General features: G+C 39.5%; 2 protein-coding genes across 2 annotated transcripts; both read right to left on the bottom strand.

The window, feature by feature from the left end:
* Positions 1–1,809: 1,809 nt before the first annotated feature.
* hbp1 (HMG-box transcription factor 1) lies at positions 1,810–11,556 on the bottom strand. Its single transcript, XM_069162850.1, has 11 exons — positions 11,516–11,556; positions 10,006–10,175; positions 9,739–9,916; positions 9,149–9,269; positions 8,881–8,995; positions 8,233–8,351; positions 7,737–7,893; positions 7,432–7,576; positions 6,042–6,329; positions 2,859–3,000; positions 1,810–2,731 (listed from the first exon to the last, which is right to left on the bottom strand). The coding sequence occupies exons 2-11, from the start codon at positions 10,073–10,075 to the stop codon at positions 2,714–2,716; spliced, it is 1,353 nt and encodes a 450-aa protein (XP_069018951.1). The 5' UTR covers positions 10,076–10,175; positions 11,516–11,556; the 3' UTR covers positions 1,810–2,713.
* Positions 11,557–12,017: 461 nt separating this feature from the next.
* Positions 12,018–20,158, bottom strand: LOC138206747 (cAMP-dependent protein kinase type II-beta regulatory subunit). Its single transcript, XM_069163708.1, has 11 exons — positions 19,636–20,158; positions 18,504–18,539; positions 17,292–17,344; positions 16,495–16,578; positions 16,177–16,283; positions 15,835–15,988; positions 14,181–14,282; positions 14,016–14,090; positions 13,829–13,897; positions 13,583–13,718; positions 12,018–13,448 (listed from the first exon to the last, which is right to left on the bottom strand). Exons 1-11 carry the CDS (start codon positions 20,132–20,134, stop codon positions 13,315–13,317), a joined length of 1,449 nt encoding a protein of 482 aa, XP_069019809.1. The 5' UTR covers positions 20,135–20,158; the 3' UTR covers positions 12,018–13,314.
* Positions 20,159–20,834: the final 676 nt, after the last annotated feature.

The raw sequence follows: 20,834 nt of genomic DNA, 5'->3' as shown, positions 1-20,834 counted from the left end.
AAATCGGCGTGCTACATTTGATTGAAAGGGTGCTGATAAAATCAAGACAGGCACAGGTAACGAAATAAAGACAATCATGTATCCATAAGAAAAAGCAATTTAGATATTACCGCCAGACACAAACACTGTGCTCTGACAAAAGCACAGTCTGCCTTCTCCCAGTGAATTACCAAAGCTAATTGCCCCTAATTAGAAAGCCTTGATTAAGGTGCAGCTTCTTATTTAGGAGGAAACCAGCAGTGATGATCCCCCTCTTAGTTTCTCCATTCAAGTTGTTCATTTTAGTATTAATTCCTTCTTTATTGTTCCTGTCAAAGGTCCTTATGCATAAATGCAAAACCTTCATCTAAAAATAAGCTTCTTCTGGATGACTTGCTGAAAAAATGGCTTCAATAACTTCCAAATCGAACTTGCTGCAGCTTATATTAATCACTGCTTCATGCAGTCTTGATATCTTTATATGTTCTCTGGTGCTGTTGGCTGAGGAAGCATCTTGGTAAGATTGTTTTTAATCCTCTATTAAACATTGGACCAGCAGCCAATCAGACACAACTGGTGTGTTTTTTTGGGGGGTTTTTTGCTGGGGGGTCGGTCATTTCCTCAGGGTGTCCACACTATAATGTTCATAAATAAGACAACTGTGCTTCCATTTTGTGAGATCCTGTCTTACAGCAGTGACACATTGTTTTAATTTACACAAAGGTGACAACTTTTAATTCTCCATTAATCTTTACAATAGTGTTAAGCCAGGAGCACTACTCCTGAAAGGCTTGCAGGGTGTTGATCATTATTATTTTATGACGCATGCAACGCTGTAACTCCCATCCTTTCACACTGAGGATTTTCTACCAGCAGCCAAAAGGTTTTCATCAACATGAAAGTAAAACCTTCTAAGTGTCTATTTCATCATTTGGAGGATCTTCCTTTTTTCCTCATTTACTGAGATGAAAGGCCAACCGATTTCTGCTATTTTTTTATACAAGTTTTTTTTTTAAACACAAATGCTGCATTATCAATTCTATCTTTATGTTTTTATTATAATCCTATTATCTTTTACCTTTGAGAGACCGTTGAGATGTGAGATGTTTGTCATCTCACTGAATAAAACTGGAATGATAGCGCCCTCTGGCTCTAACAATCTACATTACATCGTAAAATAATTGTTATATCATCAAATTTAGTTGTGATTTCTTTAAACCTGTGGATGCATCATCACTCTGCATGGACCTGAAGCAAATCCTGCACATTTACCTACATCTCCACATGTTATGTGAAAATCGCTTTGGACATGCCATCTCCAGTTAAAAGCTTATGACAACGTGTTCTTTCATTTTCATTTCCTTTGAGATCCATTTTTCATATCAAGGGGAAGGGGCCAGGTTCCACTGAGAATAAGATTCAATTCAAAACCTTTAGCGCATCATTTAGGCCAAGAGGGAATAATCCTACCTCTGTAAAATTGCTACTTTAAAAGGCTTTGTTAGCCTCTGTGCATAATGGTTTTGATGCCGCAGACCAGCAGAGAAACAGAAGGATAAAACGCACTTTAACTGTGTTGTTACCTGGAAACATCGGACTTTACAGGTTCGACATCAAGATCAGTGGCTATCGAGAGCTCTTAAAGCTGGAGATCAAACGTTCCTGGTTCGCCGTATCATTTAAAGACACGCACTTGCTCATGTGTGAAACTGATAATTATTCAAAGCATGGGACAGAACAGGATAAAGACACGTTAACGTGTCAACCACAATGTCTATCATACACTTACTTGGATTACAGATTTAGTAAAAGAACCAAACATTTGCATGAGAAGTTTAAAAAATTATTTATAATATGATACAAGGATATTTTGTGCAAGAGGTTGTTGGGGCTGTGAAACCTGTACATTATGAACAAAGCACTTGAAATTCAATAGCAACCTGAAAGCCGAGCATGGCTGTTGGGCCATGATTGTGTCAAAATGGCTAACTGTCAAGATACAAGCTGTATTATACAAACGGTTTCTACCGGTATACAATGGCTGTATAGGATTAGATTACATATTTATATAAAGTGCAGAAGAAATAAACACTTGAAGTGCTTTGTGACTGAATGTAAACCCACCACCACATGCTGAAAGCCGTCCTATCACATGGCCAAGTGGTTGGGTATAAACAACTTAAAAGACTTGGCAGGGCAATATCACAAACTGTTGGCCATAGCTCAGCGGCAGAATATATACTGTAATACAAAATGTATGAAAGGGTTACCGACCTGTGCAACACATTGACTGCTACAACTATCAGTTTGAACAGTCGTGAAATATGTTATCTGAAATTCCCCTTTTTTTACAGTTGCAAATAGACACTTGTTTGCTGCTTTTTCTACGCGAAAGCATAGCACCACAGGCTCTCCACTTTGTTTCTCCACCACTGGATATGCAATGGCCTGAAATAGTTGAGAGGATTTACTTCTATTTCAGGGGAATAAGACATCTTTGACATTAAAGATATAAGAAAATATATGCACTGTTAGTGACTAGATTACATGGTTTGTATATAATAATTCTGGTTTGTCACTATAATGTTTCAAGGTTACAAAAAGCAAGTGAATTCAGCATCACAGTTGAGTATCAAGAATACAGGAGAGCAAAGAGGCATCAAGCGGTCGGTCAGACTCTGTCCAGCACCTCTCCATGCTAAAACACCAGCATCTGGGGATTCTGGGGGATTATCTAGGTCTGCTGGGAACCCTGCGAAAGACAACAGGAGTTGCAGGTATGTAAGGGTAAACCATAACATTCAATGTCAATGTTGAAAGTCTTTTTTTTCTTTTTTAAAAGCTACTGGATGTTAATGTTCAGTGACTTTGGTCCTTACCGAGTTGGTTCTTTTACGTTTCCAGCAGTCTGGATTGAGTCTTTTCTGCTCCTCAGCCAGAGCCTTGGCCTCCATGGTGTACATCCTCCTCTCCTCACTCTTCATCTTCTTCCACTTGTCACCCAGGATGACACTAATGGCCCTGGAGCGAAAGGTTAGAGACAGAGCGAGACTGTTTTTCAGATTATTTTTTTTTACTTGATAAAATCTCTTTGTTTTCCTTAATCATTTCATCTATTTCCTTTGTTGTTCAGGGAACATGAACAGGTCCTAGTTCCAAATGAAGAAGTAAAAAACAACATTCAGGATGTAATATACCAGGAAAATGAAATTGCACGAAAGGTTTTACAGACTGTTGTACTGGTGTTACTCCTGCAATGAAACTACTTATGTTGGCAAGCAAACTGAAAGAAAAATAGCATCATAAAAACAACATTCACTGTCTTCTATCTTCTGGGAGATAAAGTGATCTAGGGCTTGTTTGAAATAAGTGCATTGATCTCGGGCTCTTAAATAGTGTTTGTTAAAAGCATTAGTCCTTCAGGTTCTTTGACCACTAGTTCACAGTTGATTCAGGCATTATTACTGTTCATGCCCAATTTCAGAATCACTTCTTTACAAATATTCTTAATGATCTAATTGCACAACTGACAGCATGACCCAAAGAGTCCCCATGCACAGTTTCTTTTTCCAAGTTCCAGTGTTACTTTATCCTCACCCTTGGGGTTTCAGAGGCTCATGATGAATTCTCTTTGTGTGATACTACAAAGCTGCACATGCTGTATAATGTCATGGACTTTTAATATGTAGCTCTGGGCCTGACAGCTCCAGCCTGATCTACTTTATTCCATCGAACACAAAGAGTGCCTCTTAGTTTTTATAGTGGGTTAATCCACGCTTTTCCAGTCATTCTGTATCAGGGAACTTGGTAGATTCCAGTCCTGAAAAACACATGAAAACTGAGGGACATGGTAAGATACCCTGGAAAATTATTTTGGCACTCTCGTCTTTCTCTTTTGCTGAAAGAAAACTGTCAGATCTCTGCGACGGCCGGCATCTGAAATCACAGCTGTGTTTGGGAAACCAGATGAAGTTCGAATGGTTGAATGTACCCTGAATCATGTCAGGTTATTGAGAGTTGGAGTTCAATGAATGGGAGCCTGGTTAGACATGTCTGTGTGTTTGCATGCGTGTGAAAATATTTTCTAATTTCAATTAAGGTTTAACTTTCATAATATTTGTTATGGCATGACCGCTGAATATAGTCGTGGATGAACATAGTTCACCATGTATTGTCAATATAGGTAGTCTGCTGTTGTAGGTTGTTTGCATTTCACCACTATTTGTTTTTGACACACTACACTGTCTTAAAAACCTTTTTACAATAGTAAGTGAATGAAAAATTGTTTGCTTGCCTCCGCCAGTACTGAACACGTTACTTTATTTCCCCACAGTAACTGTCCTTATATTCTGTCATTTACTTTGTATAGTTTGTCATTCAAGTCTCCCTCAGCCGCTGACCTAAGAGCTGTAAATCAGAGACTAACTTCAGCATTGTGTTGCGTTTTTAAAGATCAGGCTACTACACTGGCCCTCGTAATACAACAGTCAATGTGACTCATAAGAAAGGGGAATTTACATTTTCCCTACAGTCAACAGTTGTCCTATAATTACAGAGCAACAGATTAACATCCAGCACTGCGTATCATTTTAAAAGGTACCAAAGCTGATTTATAGTTGATGGGATGGGTTAAGCCTCCGCCAGTACTGAACACGTTACTTTATTTCCCCACAGTAACTGTCCTTATATTCTGTCATTTACTTTGTGATGCAGGTCGACATTGAACTACACACAAATAAATAGCACTGGAGTTCCATCTCTAGTTGCACACTCTCACCTAGTTGCTGAGGCTTTGTACAAGGTAGTGTGTTACTTGCATGCTTGAGCAATGTGGGTCGTCATATTATGGTAGCATTAGCGTAGCATCCTGTGAGTCATCGAGGCGTTGGATTGGTGGAGATTGGTCGTATCATTGAGACAGTCGACCCTTGCGGTGTGTTTCTGCAATATTATGGCACTTTGTATGGACTAAAAAACTAACTCCTAAAATTATTTCGCAGTGTCTCGTTACTGAAAATGACAATGGCTGTGCTAATGTTTACTCATTATTATAGTGATGATCGCTGTCGGCAGAAGCTTTGCAGTGTAATCACTTTGTTAGATGAGGAGTACTGCAGGTTGTTATCCTTAACTTCCTGAATGTTAAATTCACTCTCAACAAACTGGAGTCAGAAACATGTTGTTCAAAACACAAACAGCCAGTCACAGTCTGAAAGGCCCCACGTGAAATCTCTGTTGATGGCATATCTCTAACATGTTACATTTTTGTGCTGCCTCACATTAGCTTTGCAAAGTATAAATACAGCCCTAAGTGCACAAAACAGACTTTAACAAAAACACTGCCTTAAATCACCACCAGTTCTCTCTGCTACTCTTATGCTCGGTTTTTAAGATACTTGGCAGGTAAATTATTTCAAGCATCTTGAAGTACCTGCTACAGTTTCTCTTTGGATTTAGTCTGTCTCGCTGTCCTCTGTCATACCAACTTGTTCTAATCGTCACTAAATATACTTTAGTTCTTTATACTTGTATATTTGAGATTGTCGTCATGCTGCAGAATACATTTGGGACCGATCAGACACCTTCCTGATTATCCTGCGTGCAGGGTCAGAACTTAAACCTCTACAGTGCCGAGAATCTTTGCACAGTACTGTGTAGTTTAAGGGAGACATCCACAGAGAGGAATGTGAGGTCCTTATACCCATCTGACACACATCAGCTGCATGTCATCAGCTTTATGGGAAAATGTCCTGGAACATTATATCTTGAAAAGAAGAGTACATGGAAAATCATATAACTCGACTACTCGCTGTAACATTGCTCTCATAGTTTGTTTACAGTTTGGCAACTCTCCGCTTCATATTTATTTACATCGGAAGAATGACATCACAACCCCTATCAAGGCCCGGTGGAGGGGGATTGTGTTAAACACATGGCTAATAAAAAATAAAATGTGACACTGATAGAGACATTAAACACCAGAATTAGAATTAAATTCTGCTTTACAAAAACCCCCAATAAGAAACACATAAGTAAACTGGATCACATTGACTGTTGCTCACCTGTTGTCCTTGCCGGGATACATTTGAGTGTACTCCACTCTGTACTTCTTTGCGAAGAGCATGAAGGCATTCATTGGCCGCTTGCATTTTGTAGGCGTGGCACCACTGGCCGTCCCCGAGTTGTGGCTCTTGTTTGATTTGCTACTGGAGGATTGTGGCGAGCTGGAGCGCTCAAGTTTATCACAGTCTGGACTAACAGCACCCCCACTGGACAGGGAGGCCCTGCGCTGACGAGCCATGCTGCTGAGAACATACACTGCTGAGGAATCTAGTGGGGTGAAGTCATAACTGCAGGAGACAGAAAGAAAAAGAGAGACATGTTAATATTGCATATATTTAATCTGTCAAATTATCCCTGTAATTTACTTTTTTTCTCATGTTTGTACATGTGCTGCTTGTTACCAAAAGTATTACATAAGTAAGTACATTGTTACCTATAAACTCGTTTTTCTATTTAATTTCTCTTGCTCCAAAGAACATTTTAAATAAAGAATGAAAAAAGTTCTTATTTCTGTGATGTTTGGTTCATTCAAATTTATTTATAGACAGGGGGAAGATTAGATTCTCCTTGTGTGGTATAAGTTTGCCCTGCAAAGCAATAGTCACATTAAAAAGATGAGTTGCTCAAAAGGAGAGGTAAAAAAAAAATACACAGCAGCAATGTTTAGATGTTTAATGTCATTTCTAGACAGACAGGAATATCTGCCTCAAGTTTCATGAAAATTGGGCTACATTGTGAATAGGAGCATCATTAAATCCAAATTAAGCTGTTGAGGAAATTATTAAACACTATAAAGTTTATATCTATGCATTTTCTAAAAGGAAACACGGCTATAGTTAATATCAAACTTCAAATCCGATTAAATGCTTAACCATGTGTTTACAGACTGACAGTTATCCACATGAGGAAAACAGTTGTTCACACAAATAGACAGAAGTGCAGACCTGGTCGACCCTGGCAGTGAAAGCCTACTCTGGATATCTCACACCAACCTGTCTGAGAGCAGCAACGCCACATCAGTGTCCGCCCTTCTCTTCTTTCAGCGCTCTCCAACGAGAACAACGTTTACTTTTTTTTTTTTTGCCTTACTTCTTCCTCTGAACACCAATGTTCTTTTTTTTATCAGGAGTATCCACTCCAGAAACATTTCTTGGGTGCTTATTATGTTTTCCTGCCGTACTGTTAGCTGCTGCAGCCTACTCCTCTTGTCGCAACTGTTGCTCCCCTACATACAGAGAAAATATATATCCCCTAAATACAGAGACATTTACCCGATAGGCTTGATCAACACTGTGAACTTATTTGGCAAAGGCTTGAACGTAACGGACTTTCATTTATGTGTAAAAGTCACTATGTACTTCAGCATGAAGTCTTAATTTGAGAGTGTACCTTCTGAAAGTATCAAAGACGACTGAGTCGTCACAGTTAATGGCATCCGGGTGGTTTGGTGGCAGGCACACATCTCCCAGCTGCATCTCATAGCAAGGGATCCCATGGTGCACCACAGTGAGGCTTGGATAAAATGAAGACCACCCTAAAAAAGACAGATGGTATATTACATGCTTATTTGAACACAAAACAAGATGGTCTGCATTAAGCAAATATTATTTGTCAGTGGAAGCCTCAGTTGGCAAAGACTGACAAGACTTGCAGCGGCATATACTGCTCAACAGGAAGGAAAAAGGTTATCATACCTTTATTTTTGACAAAAAATGGGTGATCCAATCGGCATTCAGCTGTTAGAAGACCTTCATCCGGAGAGCCCGGGTCAAAGGTCAGTTTAAGAGCTGCCTGACCAAAAGAAAGCGTCTCTTCGTGGCTCACCAACTTCAGTCCATCTGAACCATATCTCTGTGAATTCAGCAAACCAAATTCATTATTTAGATGAGCAATGCAAAGTCACTACCAGAGAGGAAATAGTGTGGCGACAAGCAAGTGTCTGATTGGCTGAGAACTTGGGTTCTGTCATATTTAATAAGACCATCAATTCAAATTATCCATCAAGACTCATTTTTGCATGCAGTTCCTGGATTTCTGTACTTTCACTGTCAGCCATCTTGTGGTCCGTCCAAGCAATTTTAATGTACAGCATACAGACAACAACAATAATTTCCTTATCTAGTCAGATTATTGTTAATTAATAAATTACATTATTTTAAGACATATTAAAGTCACTATTGTTTGCCTTGCCTTGAGAAAGGATGAGGATGGCATCATGGTTTCATCATCTGAGTCATCATCTGAATCCCGGAGTTCATCAGCCTCCTGCCACTCCACATTAGGACCTCGATGGAAGCGCAGGCGTGTTCCTGAATATCAGCATAACAATGTAACATGATGAATAAGCAGATGTATGTTAATGCTGCTGAGAGAGTGCTAGAAAATGGATGTAATACTGCTGTTTGAACACCAGTGGGAGCATTTCTTTACAAATCTTTGTAAATCCTGCTTATCTCAGCTGGGAAAAAATGTTAACAAAACAATGGTAATCAATCAGTGTGGCTTTGACATCCAAAACTCATCATTAAAGAGTCGGACCTACACATGCAAAAAAAAAAAAAAACATGTGTGGCTCTCAAGTGATCCAATTTAAAACAGAATGTGTAGTTTGTATTTCTGTTTAAACATTACTGAGTGACTTCACTGTTTTCCAAAGAGCTGTACGTGTTTACTCCAGGCTGTGAGCCTTCATGCTGTGAGACATAATTCCAAGGCTGCTGTTTCAAGTAATTCCTCAAAAACCTCAGGGTTAACTTTAACACGTGTGAGTGAAGTGAGGTCGGTGTGTGCATGCGAGCACTGGTGGACGCCTATGTATACGAGTGTGTATGCATGCACCTTTTAGGAAGCAATGCCAGGCTGTAGAGGGCCAGGAGTGAGACCAGGCCATGTCTTCGTCATCAGAAAACGAAGAGGACATTGAGAAAACCCCAGACTCAGATTCACTGCTGGCCTGTTGTAGATAATAAGGAAGACTCTTATAATGACATCAGTAAAGTGAATAGTTTCAGACTGCATGTTATACATTATTTATTAGGACACCATCGCAGAGCCTACAGCAGTGGATGATTTTTTAGTTTTTCAGAGGTTGGAAGTGAAAGGTTACCCTGACACGCCTGCGCTCCCTGAGGTGGCCTCTGGACGGGTTGGGTGCGCTACTGGCTAATGGGGGCCGGGCGTAGGAATGTAAACTATTACTGTTGCCAAAGATGTGAACTGGAGACGACCTGAAAATACATTTTAAATCAATTTAAGTCAATTGTTACTTAGTAACAGTGGTGATACATTTGTCAAACATGAACATTATTGTGAATACATGTATTGGTCATATTGTATATTTTAAAAGTGATATTTTACCCAGATCAATGTACACCTGTGAAAGGATTGCTCACCCAGGATTACGTGAAACTGATTTAACAAATTCCTGGTTATAATGACGTAAACATAATGAGCTTTTTTTTAGTCAAAAACTGCTAAAAAAAAAAAAAAAAAATCAACACAATTTCTGGGGATATTTTGCAAACACGTTTTCGAAATTGTATCGCTAACTTGCCAATCCTGCTTTGTGAAATCCCCCCAGGTGTACTGGTATTGACTTATGTTACAATATGTGTCCATTTGTCCTTGTTTATCTCATATTATCTTAATATTTATTCAACGTTGCTGATTTTCGAGTTACTAAGTATTTGTACAAACCTCTTGTGTGGGGTGTCCTTCAGCAGAGGGCTCTGAGGACTGGTGGCAATGTTGGCCAACTCAGTGAGCCAGTTGGTGCTCGGGGAGCAGCTGAGCTCCTGATGAGACACCGCTCCGACCTGAAACAACCCTGGAGACCTCTGGTCCTCCTCCACCTCCTGCAGCTCTGGCATGTCATCTGCGTAGATATCACAGTTGTTTTCATGCTAAATATTGTGCTAAAGCCCAATTTGATTACCAGTAAATGCTGCTGGTTTAACATTTTACCATAATCCATGTGGCACCCAGGTGAAGGCAGGTCCTCGTTACACTTGAGCGGATCAAAGGACTCGTCCATTCTCACAATGTTCTGCTGGTTCCTCTTTTTTTTATATATATATAAAAACAGGCTACAGTTCAGCTTACTTAGCTTCCATCATCATAATCTGACACATCAGCTGGTTTTTGGCACAAAAAAAAAAGAAGACAAAATTAGAGCTCTCACAGTCAAAGTTAAACTGCTGCTGACGTCTGTTTACAATTACATTTTGTTTAGAGTTATGAAATTACTGAAAAAAAATGGTGTCTTTGTAATTTCATACATAAGTAATATAGTGGTACATGGATTCTTTTTTTTATATATATATATAGTAATATGGTTTCATTGGGACACTGGAAAGATCCATGGAATTAAAACAGAATTCATATAATACACATATAAGGTGCCAAAGATTTCTGACCGCAGTAAATAAAAAATACCCTGAACATGTCGTCATTTCATGTTATAGCGTCAATATAATGGAAAAGGTTGGCAGTCTTTAGGGAATCCTTTGTCTCTGAATCGACACAGTAAACCACGTCATGTGACTCGCTGCGTGGAGGCCTTGTTTATAAACTTCAAGAGGATTTGGCGCATGCGTACCAGCACTCATTCATTCATAACTGCGCAGCCAAAGTGAAAAATAGCAGATATCCGTGTTGAAAAGTGGCGGATAGAAGCTGGAAAACACCAAGTTTTCAAAAAAACGTGTATGAATATCAGTAAAAAGTTCAAATATTTTACGTTTATTTAAATTTGATGGTTTCTTTGGCGACGTGCAATGCAAGAAAAATCGATATAAATGTGTTTTTAAAAACGCTGTGAGCACCAATTGATTCCAGGTTAGAGGAAGAACCGATCGGTGATTGTTGTTCTGACAGCCGATAAAAGGTCGCTGCTCGTTCTCACAAAGCGCCGCTTCGACTTCACCAACGCGGATACGATGATAACATGTCGTTAACGAAAAAGGCTTCAAAAGTACGCGGTCCGACCAGCCGGCCTGAAGGCCAGGCTTAATCTTTCCCCTCTCCTCAAAATCGGCAGCGGAGTCCTCAGCTCAAACAACACAGGCTTTCGATTCTAACACTGTAAACAAAAGAATGTCAACAAGTTGAGGCATGACGCAACCTCTCTGCCCCGTTCAAAATGAATGACACCAAAACCTCTGCAAGTCCTCAAAGGACCCTTTCACGCGAACCGCGCCAGCTTTTACGCACGACAGGATTTTGTTTTTAGTGCACAAAACTGTTGTCGGGCGGCTTTGGTATCGCCAAAACAACAAGCGTCGTAGCGAGAGAGGAGAAAAAAAAAAAAGAACATTGTCGACCTCAACCTGTCGGTCGACGTCAAATAAAGGCGTGACAACCTCCCTAAAACACCTCGCTGTAATTGCAACGACATGGATCACACCGAGATTGAGTTAAAAATTTGTTTGAAGCTTTTATTTCTTCGAAAAAAAGTAGTCAACTTCCCACTTACCAGACCTGTCGCCATCAAGAACAAACTCTGGCTTTCACTCGAGGGGTGGGAATGAATGTTTCCAGAGGAAGCCTCCTATTGGTGCATAAGAACGTCGATAATTAAAATCCCGGTATTCTATTGGCCAGTAAACTTGAGAAAAATAAGGAAGGCGGGGACTAGTTTGTTGATCATCGTATCATTGGATGAAAGTATATGCCTGTTACTACCCAGTAACAGCTGATTGGCAATAACAGGAACAATACATGGTTATTTTTTAATCTGCAATGTTGCAACTACAGCAACTATACCCCCTGCTTTCGAGATTAATTTCTCTATTTTGCAATGAAATCATTGCTTTAACTTTATACAAGATCTGAAGAAATTCAGGACTGTTTGGCTAATGAATGAATGAATGAATGAATGAATGAATGAAGGAATGAATGAATGAGTGAATAATGAATGAAAGGCTTTGAAAGTGTATCTTTCCCTTATTGTAACAAATAATTATGTGACACACACATATAAAATGTCCTTTATTGACATGAAAAGTGAAACATACAGTACTTTTAGCCAGGATTGTGGGATTTGCCTTCAAAAATTACCACCAAGAGGGGAATAAAATCATTGTGTTTTAATGTCAACCCAGTTTTAAACATCTTAAGCTGCAGACAAAATACAGAGGACCTCAATTATTGATTTAAAAAGAGAGGGAATGAAACAGAAAACCACTTTAGAGTTCTGTTGAGTGGGAAAACAGTATAAGTTGTTGGCAGAGGTAGACAGCAATAATGGATGTCATATTAATGTATGTTTCACCTACACAAAAACAGTATGACTTAGATTTTACATTAAAACACAGCAAAATCAATTGTCTCAACACATTGCCTATAATGACTACAGTCTAGCGGGGCAACTTATTAAGTTAAAAGTGGGCCTATATAATAACGGTAAATACTCAGTTTTAAAATTGTACAGCAATGTGTTGTATATTCTTACAAAACTATCAGCTATCTGTCTGAAGTTAGCTTCTTTTTTGCAAAAGCATAGTATAAGGCTAACAGCCACAAACACTTACCAACAGTGATATTCACTTTATGAGCATGTATTCAAGGGATTCAATCGTATGATAAACAGAAATGCATTTTTGTAAAAAAAAAAAAAGAAAAGAAAAGAAAAAAAGTTAAGGTACTGCCAAGTCTACAATCTGTTGTAATGAAAGTGTGAGATGTTATTCAAACCAACGCCCTTGAAAAATTGTTTGTCCTTTCTAATGTTGGGGCTCTTGTAGTTGGGGACAGTGTGACCCCAACTGTGTCAAGAGAATGTGACACATTTGCTCAAGATTAGCCGGTAAGAAATTAGCTTTGGCATCTGGTTTTAACAAGTAATGTTTCGAAATCTGCAAAGAATATTATACTGTAGGGTGTAGCGATAACACTGTGGAGAAAAGGTGGAAGTTAATTAAAAAGTGTTCAATATACAAACAAATAATGCACCCGACACCGACAAGTAAAATGTACACTTACATTTTTAAGGTGAGAGTCGTGGGAAATGTAATTTAAACAAGCTTTAAGCAACTCTGCTTTGGCTTACTTCAGTCATAACGCACTGTGGCATACTACTAAAATGAGACTTGACTCAAATGGGAATCTGACGTAGTCTGACTTATTCATCTGACACTCGAATGTTGTCATGTAGTGGATATTCACATTTTTTTTTGTAAGAAAAGCTGTTTAAATGGTTAAGGGCAAAACATCCATACAAGCCTTTTTTTTTTTTTTTTTCCATCCACCCATTCATGGTCCATTGGAGCCACCTCATGCACTTTGTTGCTCAATCTCAGGGCTACTTCCAAACAGGGTCACCAGCTGCTCCTCATAGTTAGCAATGTTTCTCTTCATGATGTCCATGCACGGGCCCAACAATCTCTCGAAGGCTTGAACGTCCATTACTGACAAAGAACAACAGAGGCAGACATCATTTAAAGAGGATTAGACAGAGTTATGTCAACTAATAAGTGGTATGCTAGGAAATGTACATGTTGGACACACTATGGGAATGAACCTAAAATTGCACATAATGTACCCAAGCATTTGACTCTCCCCACAGCATAGGCGGATGCAGCTCTGGGCTTGTTTGTAACAAGAGCCAACTCCCCAAAATACTGGCCCCTGGAGCATGTGGCGATATCCACCTCCTCTTCCTCCTGATCTTTTTTTGTCTGGCAAGAAAGAAACACAAATTGTAAGACAACAGAAAGAAGCTCCAAAGTACTTATTAGAAGTTTGTTCACACTTAATAAATATAAAAGAGATGCTGTGCAAAAAATACCCGGCTTCTTTTCATGTTGATTCTAACTTGGCCAGACTCAACAATGTAGAAGCAATCTGCTAAATCACCCTGTAATACAAAGCAATGATGTAAATGTAAATGAGCAACAGAGAAAAAAAAAAAGAGTGACTCAGTGTTTCTAAATGTGAAGCAGAAAATAAAAAGACCAATCAAACAGATTCCTCACCTGAGCAATAATCCGCTGTGCATCGTTGTACACCTTAGTGGATAGCACGTCTACTACCTTCATCCTCTCTGACAGCTGTGGGTGACAGCATATTTAGTTGGCAGTTGTTTTTGTGTGAATGCGTAGTGTGCTTTCTTAACACCAGAGCATAAAGCTAATCTTAACCTCTAAAGATGTAAGCAGTGGTAGTGTTTCGATGAATGCCTCATACAGCTTCCTCTTCTTGGCATTGTTCTTCACTATGATCCTCCTGAATGTCAGACGATCCTGAAACAGATTTCAGATGAAGAAAATCAGTTTAATTCATTTTTAAAGTCTCAGTGTATTCTGCATTGTTATATGTTTGTATATGCACATATGACAAGACAAATATTATTCAGTATTTTTATATCAAAAGAATTGTTTTTCTCTTCCTGTAAAATTTTAAAGAGCATTGAGGATGACTCATCTTGAAACTGATATTGAGGCTCTTGTATCAGTGCGCTATACATGATAGAGATGTGATAATAACCACATACATTATGGAGAAAGAATCAAGAAATGCCCAGGAAGTCTGGTATTGTCATGATTTCTTTACATTTGCCCTACAGATCTGGACTGTTCTGCTGCCTGATCACCAAACAATAACTCACATGAAACTACAATTTGAGGTGGGGACAGTAGGGGTCACTGTAGGCCTGATTTTAAGTAACCCAGGCATCTCAATAAAATAAAATAAAAAAAACACCAAGCAGCATTCATATGCTGGCTCTCTACTTTGAATGACAAACTTCAAAAATCTCTGTTGTAAATCATTTTATAAAGATATAAACTCTAAATTATAATTTCCGGATAACACGTTTAGATGACAAGATGCAGTGGAAGACACAGGAAACATTAGCAGCTACCAAGGGCGCCCCCTAGCTGGAAAAGGTTTCCTTTCACCCAAACAAACAAACAAGGATCAAACCTCATGGTAAAATGGTTAGTGGAGTCAGGGTGGGCACCTGGACTCAGAGCTCCTACCAGGCTGCCACAAATTTGTTTACACATTTAATTCCATTAATTTAATTCCAAAATCTGACTTTAATTAAAGCTCCTGCTAAAGTCTCCTTTTTTGTCAGAGGCCCTTTGGCAGCACTGTCCTTCCTGGACCTCAGCCCATCGTTGGTTTAACTGGGCTTCCTGCTTGTTCACAGACTCAAACACACACTGCAGTTGCTCAGGTCAACAAGGGTAACCTGCCCCATCTGCACACACGATATGACATAACAAAGCTGTTACACACACTTTAAGGACACGACCCTCACTGAGTCATTAATACACAAGCAGCTTCACAGTAAAAAAAAAAGCTCAAGTAGCAACTGAATATTCACAACAGCAGTTCTGGCCTTAATTTATAAAACAGTTCAGTGTTGTTTAGGCAAAATAAAAAGATCACAGCCAGGCGGGAAGAGCAACTGTTTTCATCTCCATGATGGCGTCAGCACTTTCCACACTTTGCTTAAACAGACAAGATTAGCCTTGTTTGTTTGTGCTGATTTGATAGCTGAGCTCAGTTTGCACTTTCACTGGCTTAATATATGCATTAATGAACATTTAAAATCATCCAGGGGCATGACTGGCGCGCTCCCACTTTTCATTGAATCCGTCAGGTTTTATAGAGTGTGTAACTCTCAGTTAGACAACATGATCTCACTCTGTGGCACAAGGCAGCCACACCGCCATTGACAACCCAGGGTGTTTATTAAAATCATGACAACTGACAGCACAGCATGCTATAAAAACCTGAGTGCGGAGCCAACTGTGCTCTTGCAGGAGGATGTTACGGTTTACTCACTAGGCACCAAAGGGCTCCAGGCGAGGTGGCGATTATTGTGGCTGCCCTGGGGGTGTTGTACATCAATGCCAATTCTCCAAAGCTGCCTCTGTTGTCATAGCAGCCGACCAGCTTGTCCGTGCCCTCAACTTTCACAAAAATGTTAAACGTCCCACTGAGAGAAAATACAGTGGAAAGATAAACAATAAGAACAAATAAAATACATAGCAGCCGCATGTTGGCATCTCCTAAAACCTTGATTTTTAGGTATTACTTTTCAAATATTTCAAAAAATCTACAACTGTAGGATGGGTTCAAAAGATACTGAGGCGGTAATGTTGTGAAAGGGATGTGAAAGACCACCTTTCAAGAACATAGAAGTTGTCCCCATCATCATCCTGATCAATGATGTGCTCCCCTTCTGTGCAGAACTTCTCAAACATGGCATCCAGCACCTGAGATATCTCTTCCTGTGATGGAGAGAAACATCAAAGCACAGACATTTAAAGCAATTGTGCAGAATCCAATCTGTGCTCTGTTTCCTCTACTTGAAAATAAATCAGGCAGAGTGCACTGAGCATGTGGCAAAAAGCTGCTGGCATCAGGCCATGTGCTCCTTTGTGTAATTTAAGAGATGGCAGGGCACAAACTAGAGGAGTGTTTATGGAATAATGCACTCACTGGATCCAAGTTCTTGAACAGAAGAATGTCCCTACACGCTTCTTGTAGTCTCTGTCTCTGCTCATCGGTTTTTGGGTGGGTGACCTGCAAAGTAAAACACGCTGCTGTGAAGTAGCCTAATGATGTCTGACACACAGAAGATTGTTGACCATTTTATTCAGATTCAGAGCTACAATCCATGATGTTTCTAAAATTCAACTGATAATGACAACTAGATCATTTCCTCCACCAAGGAGGTTATGTTTTTGTTGCAGTTTGTTTGCTTGTGAGCAAGATTGTGGAAAAACTACCGCGGAACTTGGTTGAAGGGTGTAGCATAGAGCTGAGAAAGAGGCCGTTAAATATTTGAGTAAATCCAGATCACAGGGTGGAGCCACAAAATATTTTTCACCTTCATTTTACATTGTGAGATACGAAATGCCATAATCCTAAAATCCAGTAGATAACGGTAGAGTTTAGTAGTAGTAGTAGCAACATGCGCCATTCTAGAAATACAAAGACTCCATATCAGACTCCATATTCACAGGTACCAGTAAATCTCTGGATACACGTGTACTAACTGAAACTTAATACAACAAGCAGTCATTATGCAGCACACAGGGACAGTTGTCCTTGTTGAACCAGTGCAACAGCTGAGATGTGAGACTTCAGCGAGGCACAAGCATATTTTGACGTAGTTTTGGAAATATATCCAGACATATGTATTGGTTGAAGTTGTGGATTTGCATATCATAGAGGAGTGGACTATTGGGCTTGATGGATGTGTGAGTGCCATTGTGGTATGGTTTACAGTTTACCCATGATTCTTTATCCTCCTCGTCTTCATCAGGATTGAACGCTTCAGCACACACTGCATGAAAGAGATCAACAAATGAATGAACTTCTCTTGCTGATAAATATCATTTATTTTGTCCATCCAGTATATTTTCTAGTTTTGGGGGTTCTACTGTATTCTATGGGTTTTAGAATACACTGTTTGATTTTATTGATGCATTTTTATCATTTAGTGACACTGTAAACGTCAAAGCTGCTTGTAATGTTTGGATTGGTTGCTGCAGTCTGTCGCTCATGTTGTTCATACTGAATGATTTGTGCCTGTCTAAGAGCTATATCTGGGTTTTTTTTAGTGTACTGTGGTGACGGACAGTGAACGGGTGCCCAACACCTTCGTTTGCATGATTTCATTCGCCAATACACCTGTTCCTATGTGAGTCGTAAACAATATACACATTTATTAAAACAGAACTTTTTGGAGGCGAAAAAGACACCTGACACAACCTCTGAAAAAATAAATGTTTATATTCAGGGGATCTATGGCACAGATGTCATCCCAGTCCAAAAAAAAGGCCAAATTCCAGTGATGATTTAACACCATTTCATTCTTCCTGTCTAGTATGGGGATTTGGGGGGTAGATAGCACTCCTACAATTTTTCTCTTCTAAATTTTAAGAGCAACCTGTAATAACCTATTTAAATCTATTTTTAATACAAGTACACGTTCTTTGGTTTAATGTTTACTGTCATTGTAGTGTCCTCTGTAGAAGATGTGAATTTTCCATCTGATGTAATAAAAGGTACAAATAATTTCAAATGTTACTGAGTAATACTCAGAAAAACATGCAGCCATCAGTCCTTGTACAGAAAAGCTCACCATTAGCATGAGCAAGAGATTATCATTAGTAGTACTAGTCCCAGTCTCCCCACTTACATCACACACTGACATTATTGACCAGGTGCAAGACAAAGAGGTTCCACACGCTCCAATAAATCAACCTTATTATAATAAGTGGAAGACAGTAATAAAAGACAGATGGAAAAATACTTCCATATTGCCTGTACTGGACCAAATCCAACGCAGCTTTAGTGTTCATGATATGATAAAGACGTTTTTTTTTTTTTTTTTTTTTTTTTTTTTTTTTTTTTTTTTTTTAATGCTTCTTGCACTGACACTGTTCAGAGTGTTTTCTTTTGATACAACAGGCTTTTATAGGCAGCAAATGGCAACTCACCTGATGCTCTTCTGATGAATCTGCTCATCACAGGGGCTGCAAAGAATAAAAAATACACATGAGCATGTTAAATTTCATCATGATGTAAATCTGTCTGGCAGGAACTCGGTTAATACCGTGTACATCTACAGCAGCACATGTGCAGTAGCCTATATCCTCTGAGCTCATTAAGGGTCCACATTCATCAGGATAAACCCTGAATACGGGCAGCTGCTTTGAAGTGGATTTGGGTCTTTGAATCAAATTTAAATGAGAAGAAAATTCAAATGTAAAACACTGCAAAAAAAAGTGCCAAGCTCCTGCACAATAGGTTGGTCTGAAATATACATTAGATAGGAGGTCTCATCTATTGACAGCCTGGCAGCCAGAGTTGATCAGGGAATCTCACTGGAACATTAACACACTGGAGGTGTGATGGGGCACAATTGTGACCCAAAATCACGACAACAGTAAGTTTTACAACTGAATATGGTGCATTTGTCCTCATATAACCACTGCAGCCAGCCTTGCAGACCCCACCACTCATTGGGATGCTGTGTCAGAGCGTGTGGGTTGCTGCTACTTGCTGCACCTCATCACAATCCTGCACTGGCAATTGTGTCCAATACGATCACACTTAAGTAAACACTAAACAATAGGGACGTCAAAGTCATGTTTACAAAGCAATACACAGCATGATCATCATGTAGTAGGCTTTAGCTTATATACCTTTATCTGCTTTGTCATATATTTTTTTTGCTACATAAGCTAATCAGGGTAGGCCCATCGGGCCTGCACCTGGACCAGAAAATATTCAAATGATCCAGAGGTGCGGCGTATTTATTAGGCAGACGCATATAAGACAGACAAAAACACAGTCTCATTTAACGCCACAATAAAACGCGTGTTCACAGATGAAGAGCAGGACACGTTTATGATCCATCATCAGCCCCCGTGACCATATATGGCAAATGACAGGGCCGTGGTAGATGCAGGGTGGCGAGCGCCGGAGCATCTCTGCGCTGCGCTCAATGTGTCTCTCTTTCGCGGAACAGAAGCCGAGCACCCGGCGACACATGCTCACAATTCAAAATAAATACATCTCATCCACATCTACACACAGCATCCTCCTGAGTTAATCGTTTTGGCCCACCTATGAATTCCTCGTCATCGTCGTCCTCCTCCTCCTCTCCGTTTTCCGAATCGATCTGCATGGCTTCGTCAATGAAATTGACCGCTTTTCCAGGTCTTGGGGCCGAATTTTGGTCATTGCCAAATGAGGCCTTTTTGGTCTCGCTGTCCTTCAGCTGGGTGAAGTACTGTAATGCAAACTCGAGCAAATCCCTGGGCTGATTCCTTAACACTTCCACGGTAAAGCTCTGTAACAGCTCCGTCAGTCCTTCAGGAATTTCTATACTCATTCCTGTTATCAGTCTATGGATGTGGACAAAACCGGTTTGCTGCGAATTTGAAATAATCAAAAGCCCACAGTGAGATGGAAAGAAAAAGCCGATCTGATCAGACGGGTGTAGTCTGGTCACCCAGTCAGCAAGCCTTCCACAGCGGATCCTCTCTTTTTCTTGAATGAAAATGGCTCTGGATTTTTGGTCCAAGCATCTTCTGCTGCTTCTGGCTACAGGAAACCCACGCATGTGACCCAGGAATCCATGGCAACCACCTATCCAGGGATTGCGTACGAGCAGCAGCAGCAGCAGCAGCGCAGAAACTGCAGTCAGTCGCAAAATACAAATTATGGGAGGGAGAAGCCCACGGGTATCAGTCAGATCAGAGATCGATTTTCACGAGAGATGAGACCACATATCCGAAGTCCATATTGAACCTTTTTTTTTTTTTTTTTTTAAGGTTTCTTTGTTTATTCTTACAGGCTTATTTTACAATAATTAAAAATATAAGAACATTGTGAAAATGATGTAGGCTACTTATGAAAATACAGAAATATATAATAATAGCCAGGCTAAAGACAAAAATATGCTACCATAGATTCATAAATATTAAATGTGGATTTTAATAAATTAAAACCATTTTATTGGGCCCATACATACTATATATATATATATATATATATAATAAGACTGAGTGAATTCAAATTATTCATTGGATTTATTTTTTAAGTTTTAAGACAAAAGCTCATTATAATAATAATAAAGCATAGAGTTTGCAGCCCATTTTTGTTCCAGAGAGGAAAATGTATAAATCTGCTTCATTTTTTTTATGACACAGAACATTGCAACTCCCAGGCAGATACACCAGAAAGTTTAATTACGGAATGAAAAATTCATGTAAAAAATAAACAGACAAACAAACAACTGTGACAAAAAAATAGTCTTGGTC

This window comes from Embiotoca jacksoni, unplaced genomic scaffold (assembly GCF_022577435.1).
Source record: "Embiotoca jacksoni isolate LCO1_2020_lvr unplaced genomic scaffold, fEmbJac1.0.p SCAF_3, whole genome shotgun sequence".
Taxonomy (NCBI): domain Eukaryota; kingdom Metazoa; phylum Chordata; class Actinopteri; family Embiotocidae; genus Embiotoca; species Embiotoca jacksoni.
The sequence above is the reverse complement of the archived record's forward strand: the minus strand, read 5'-3'. Positions and strand labels throughout refer to the sequence as shown.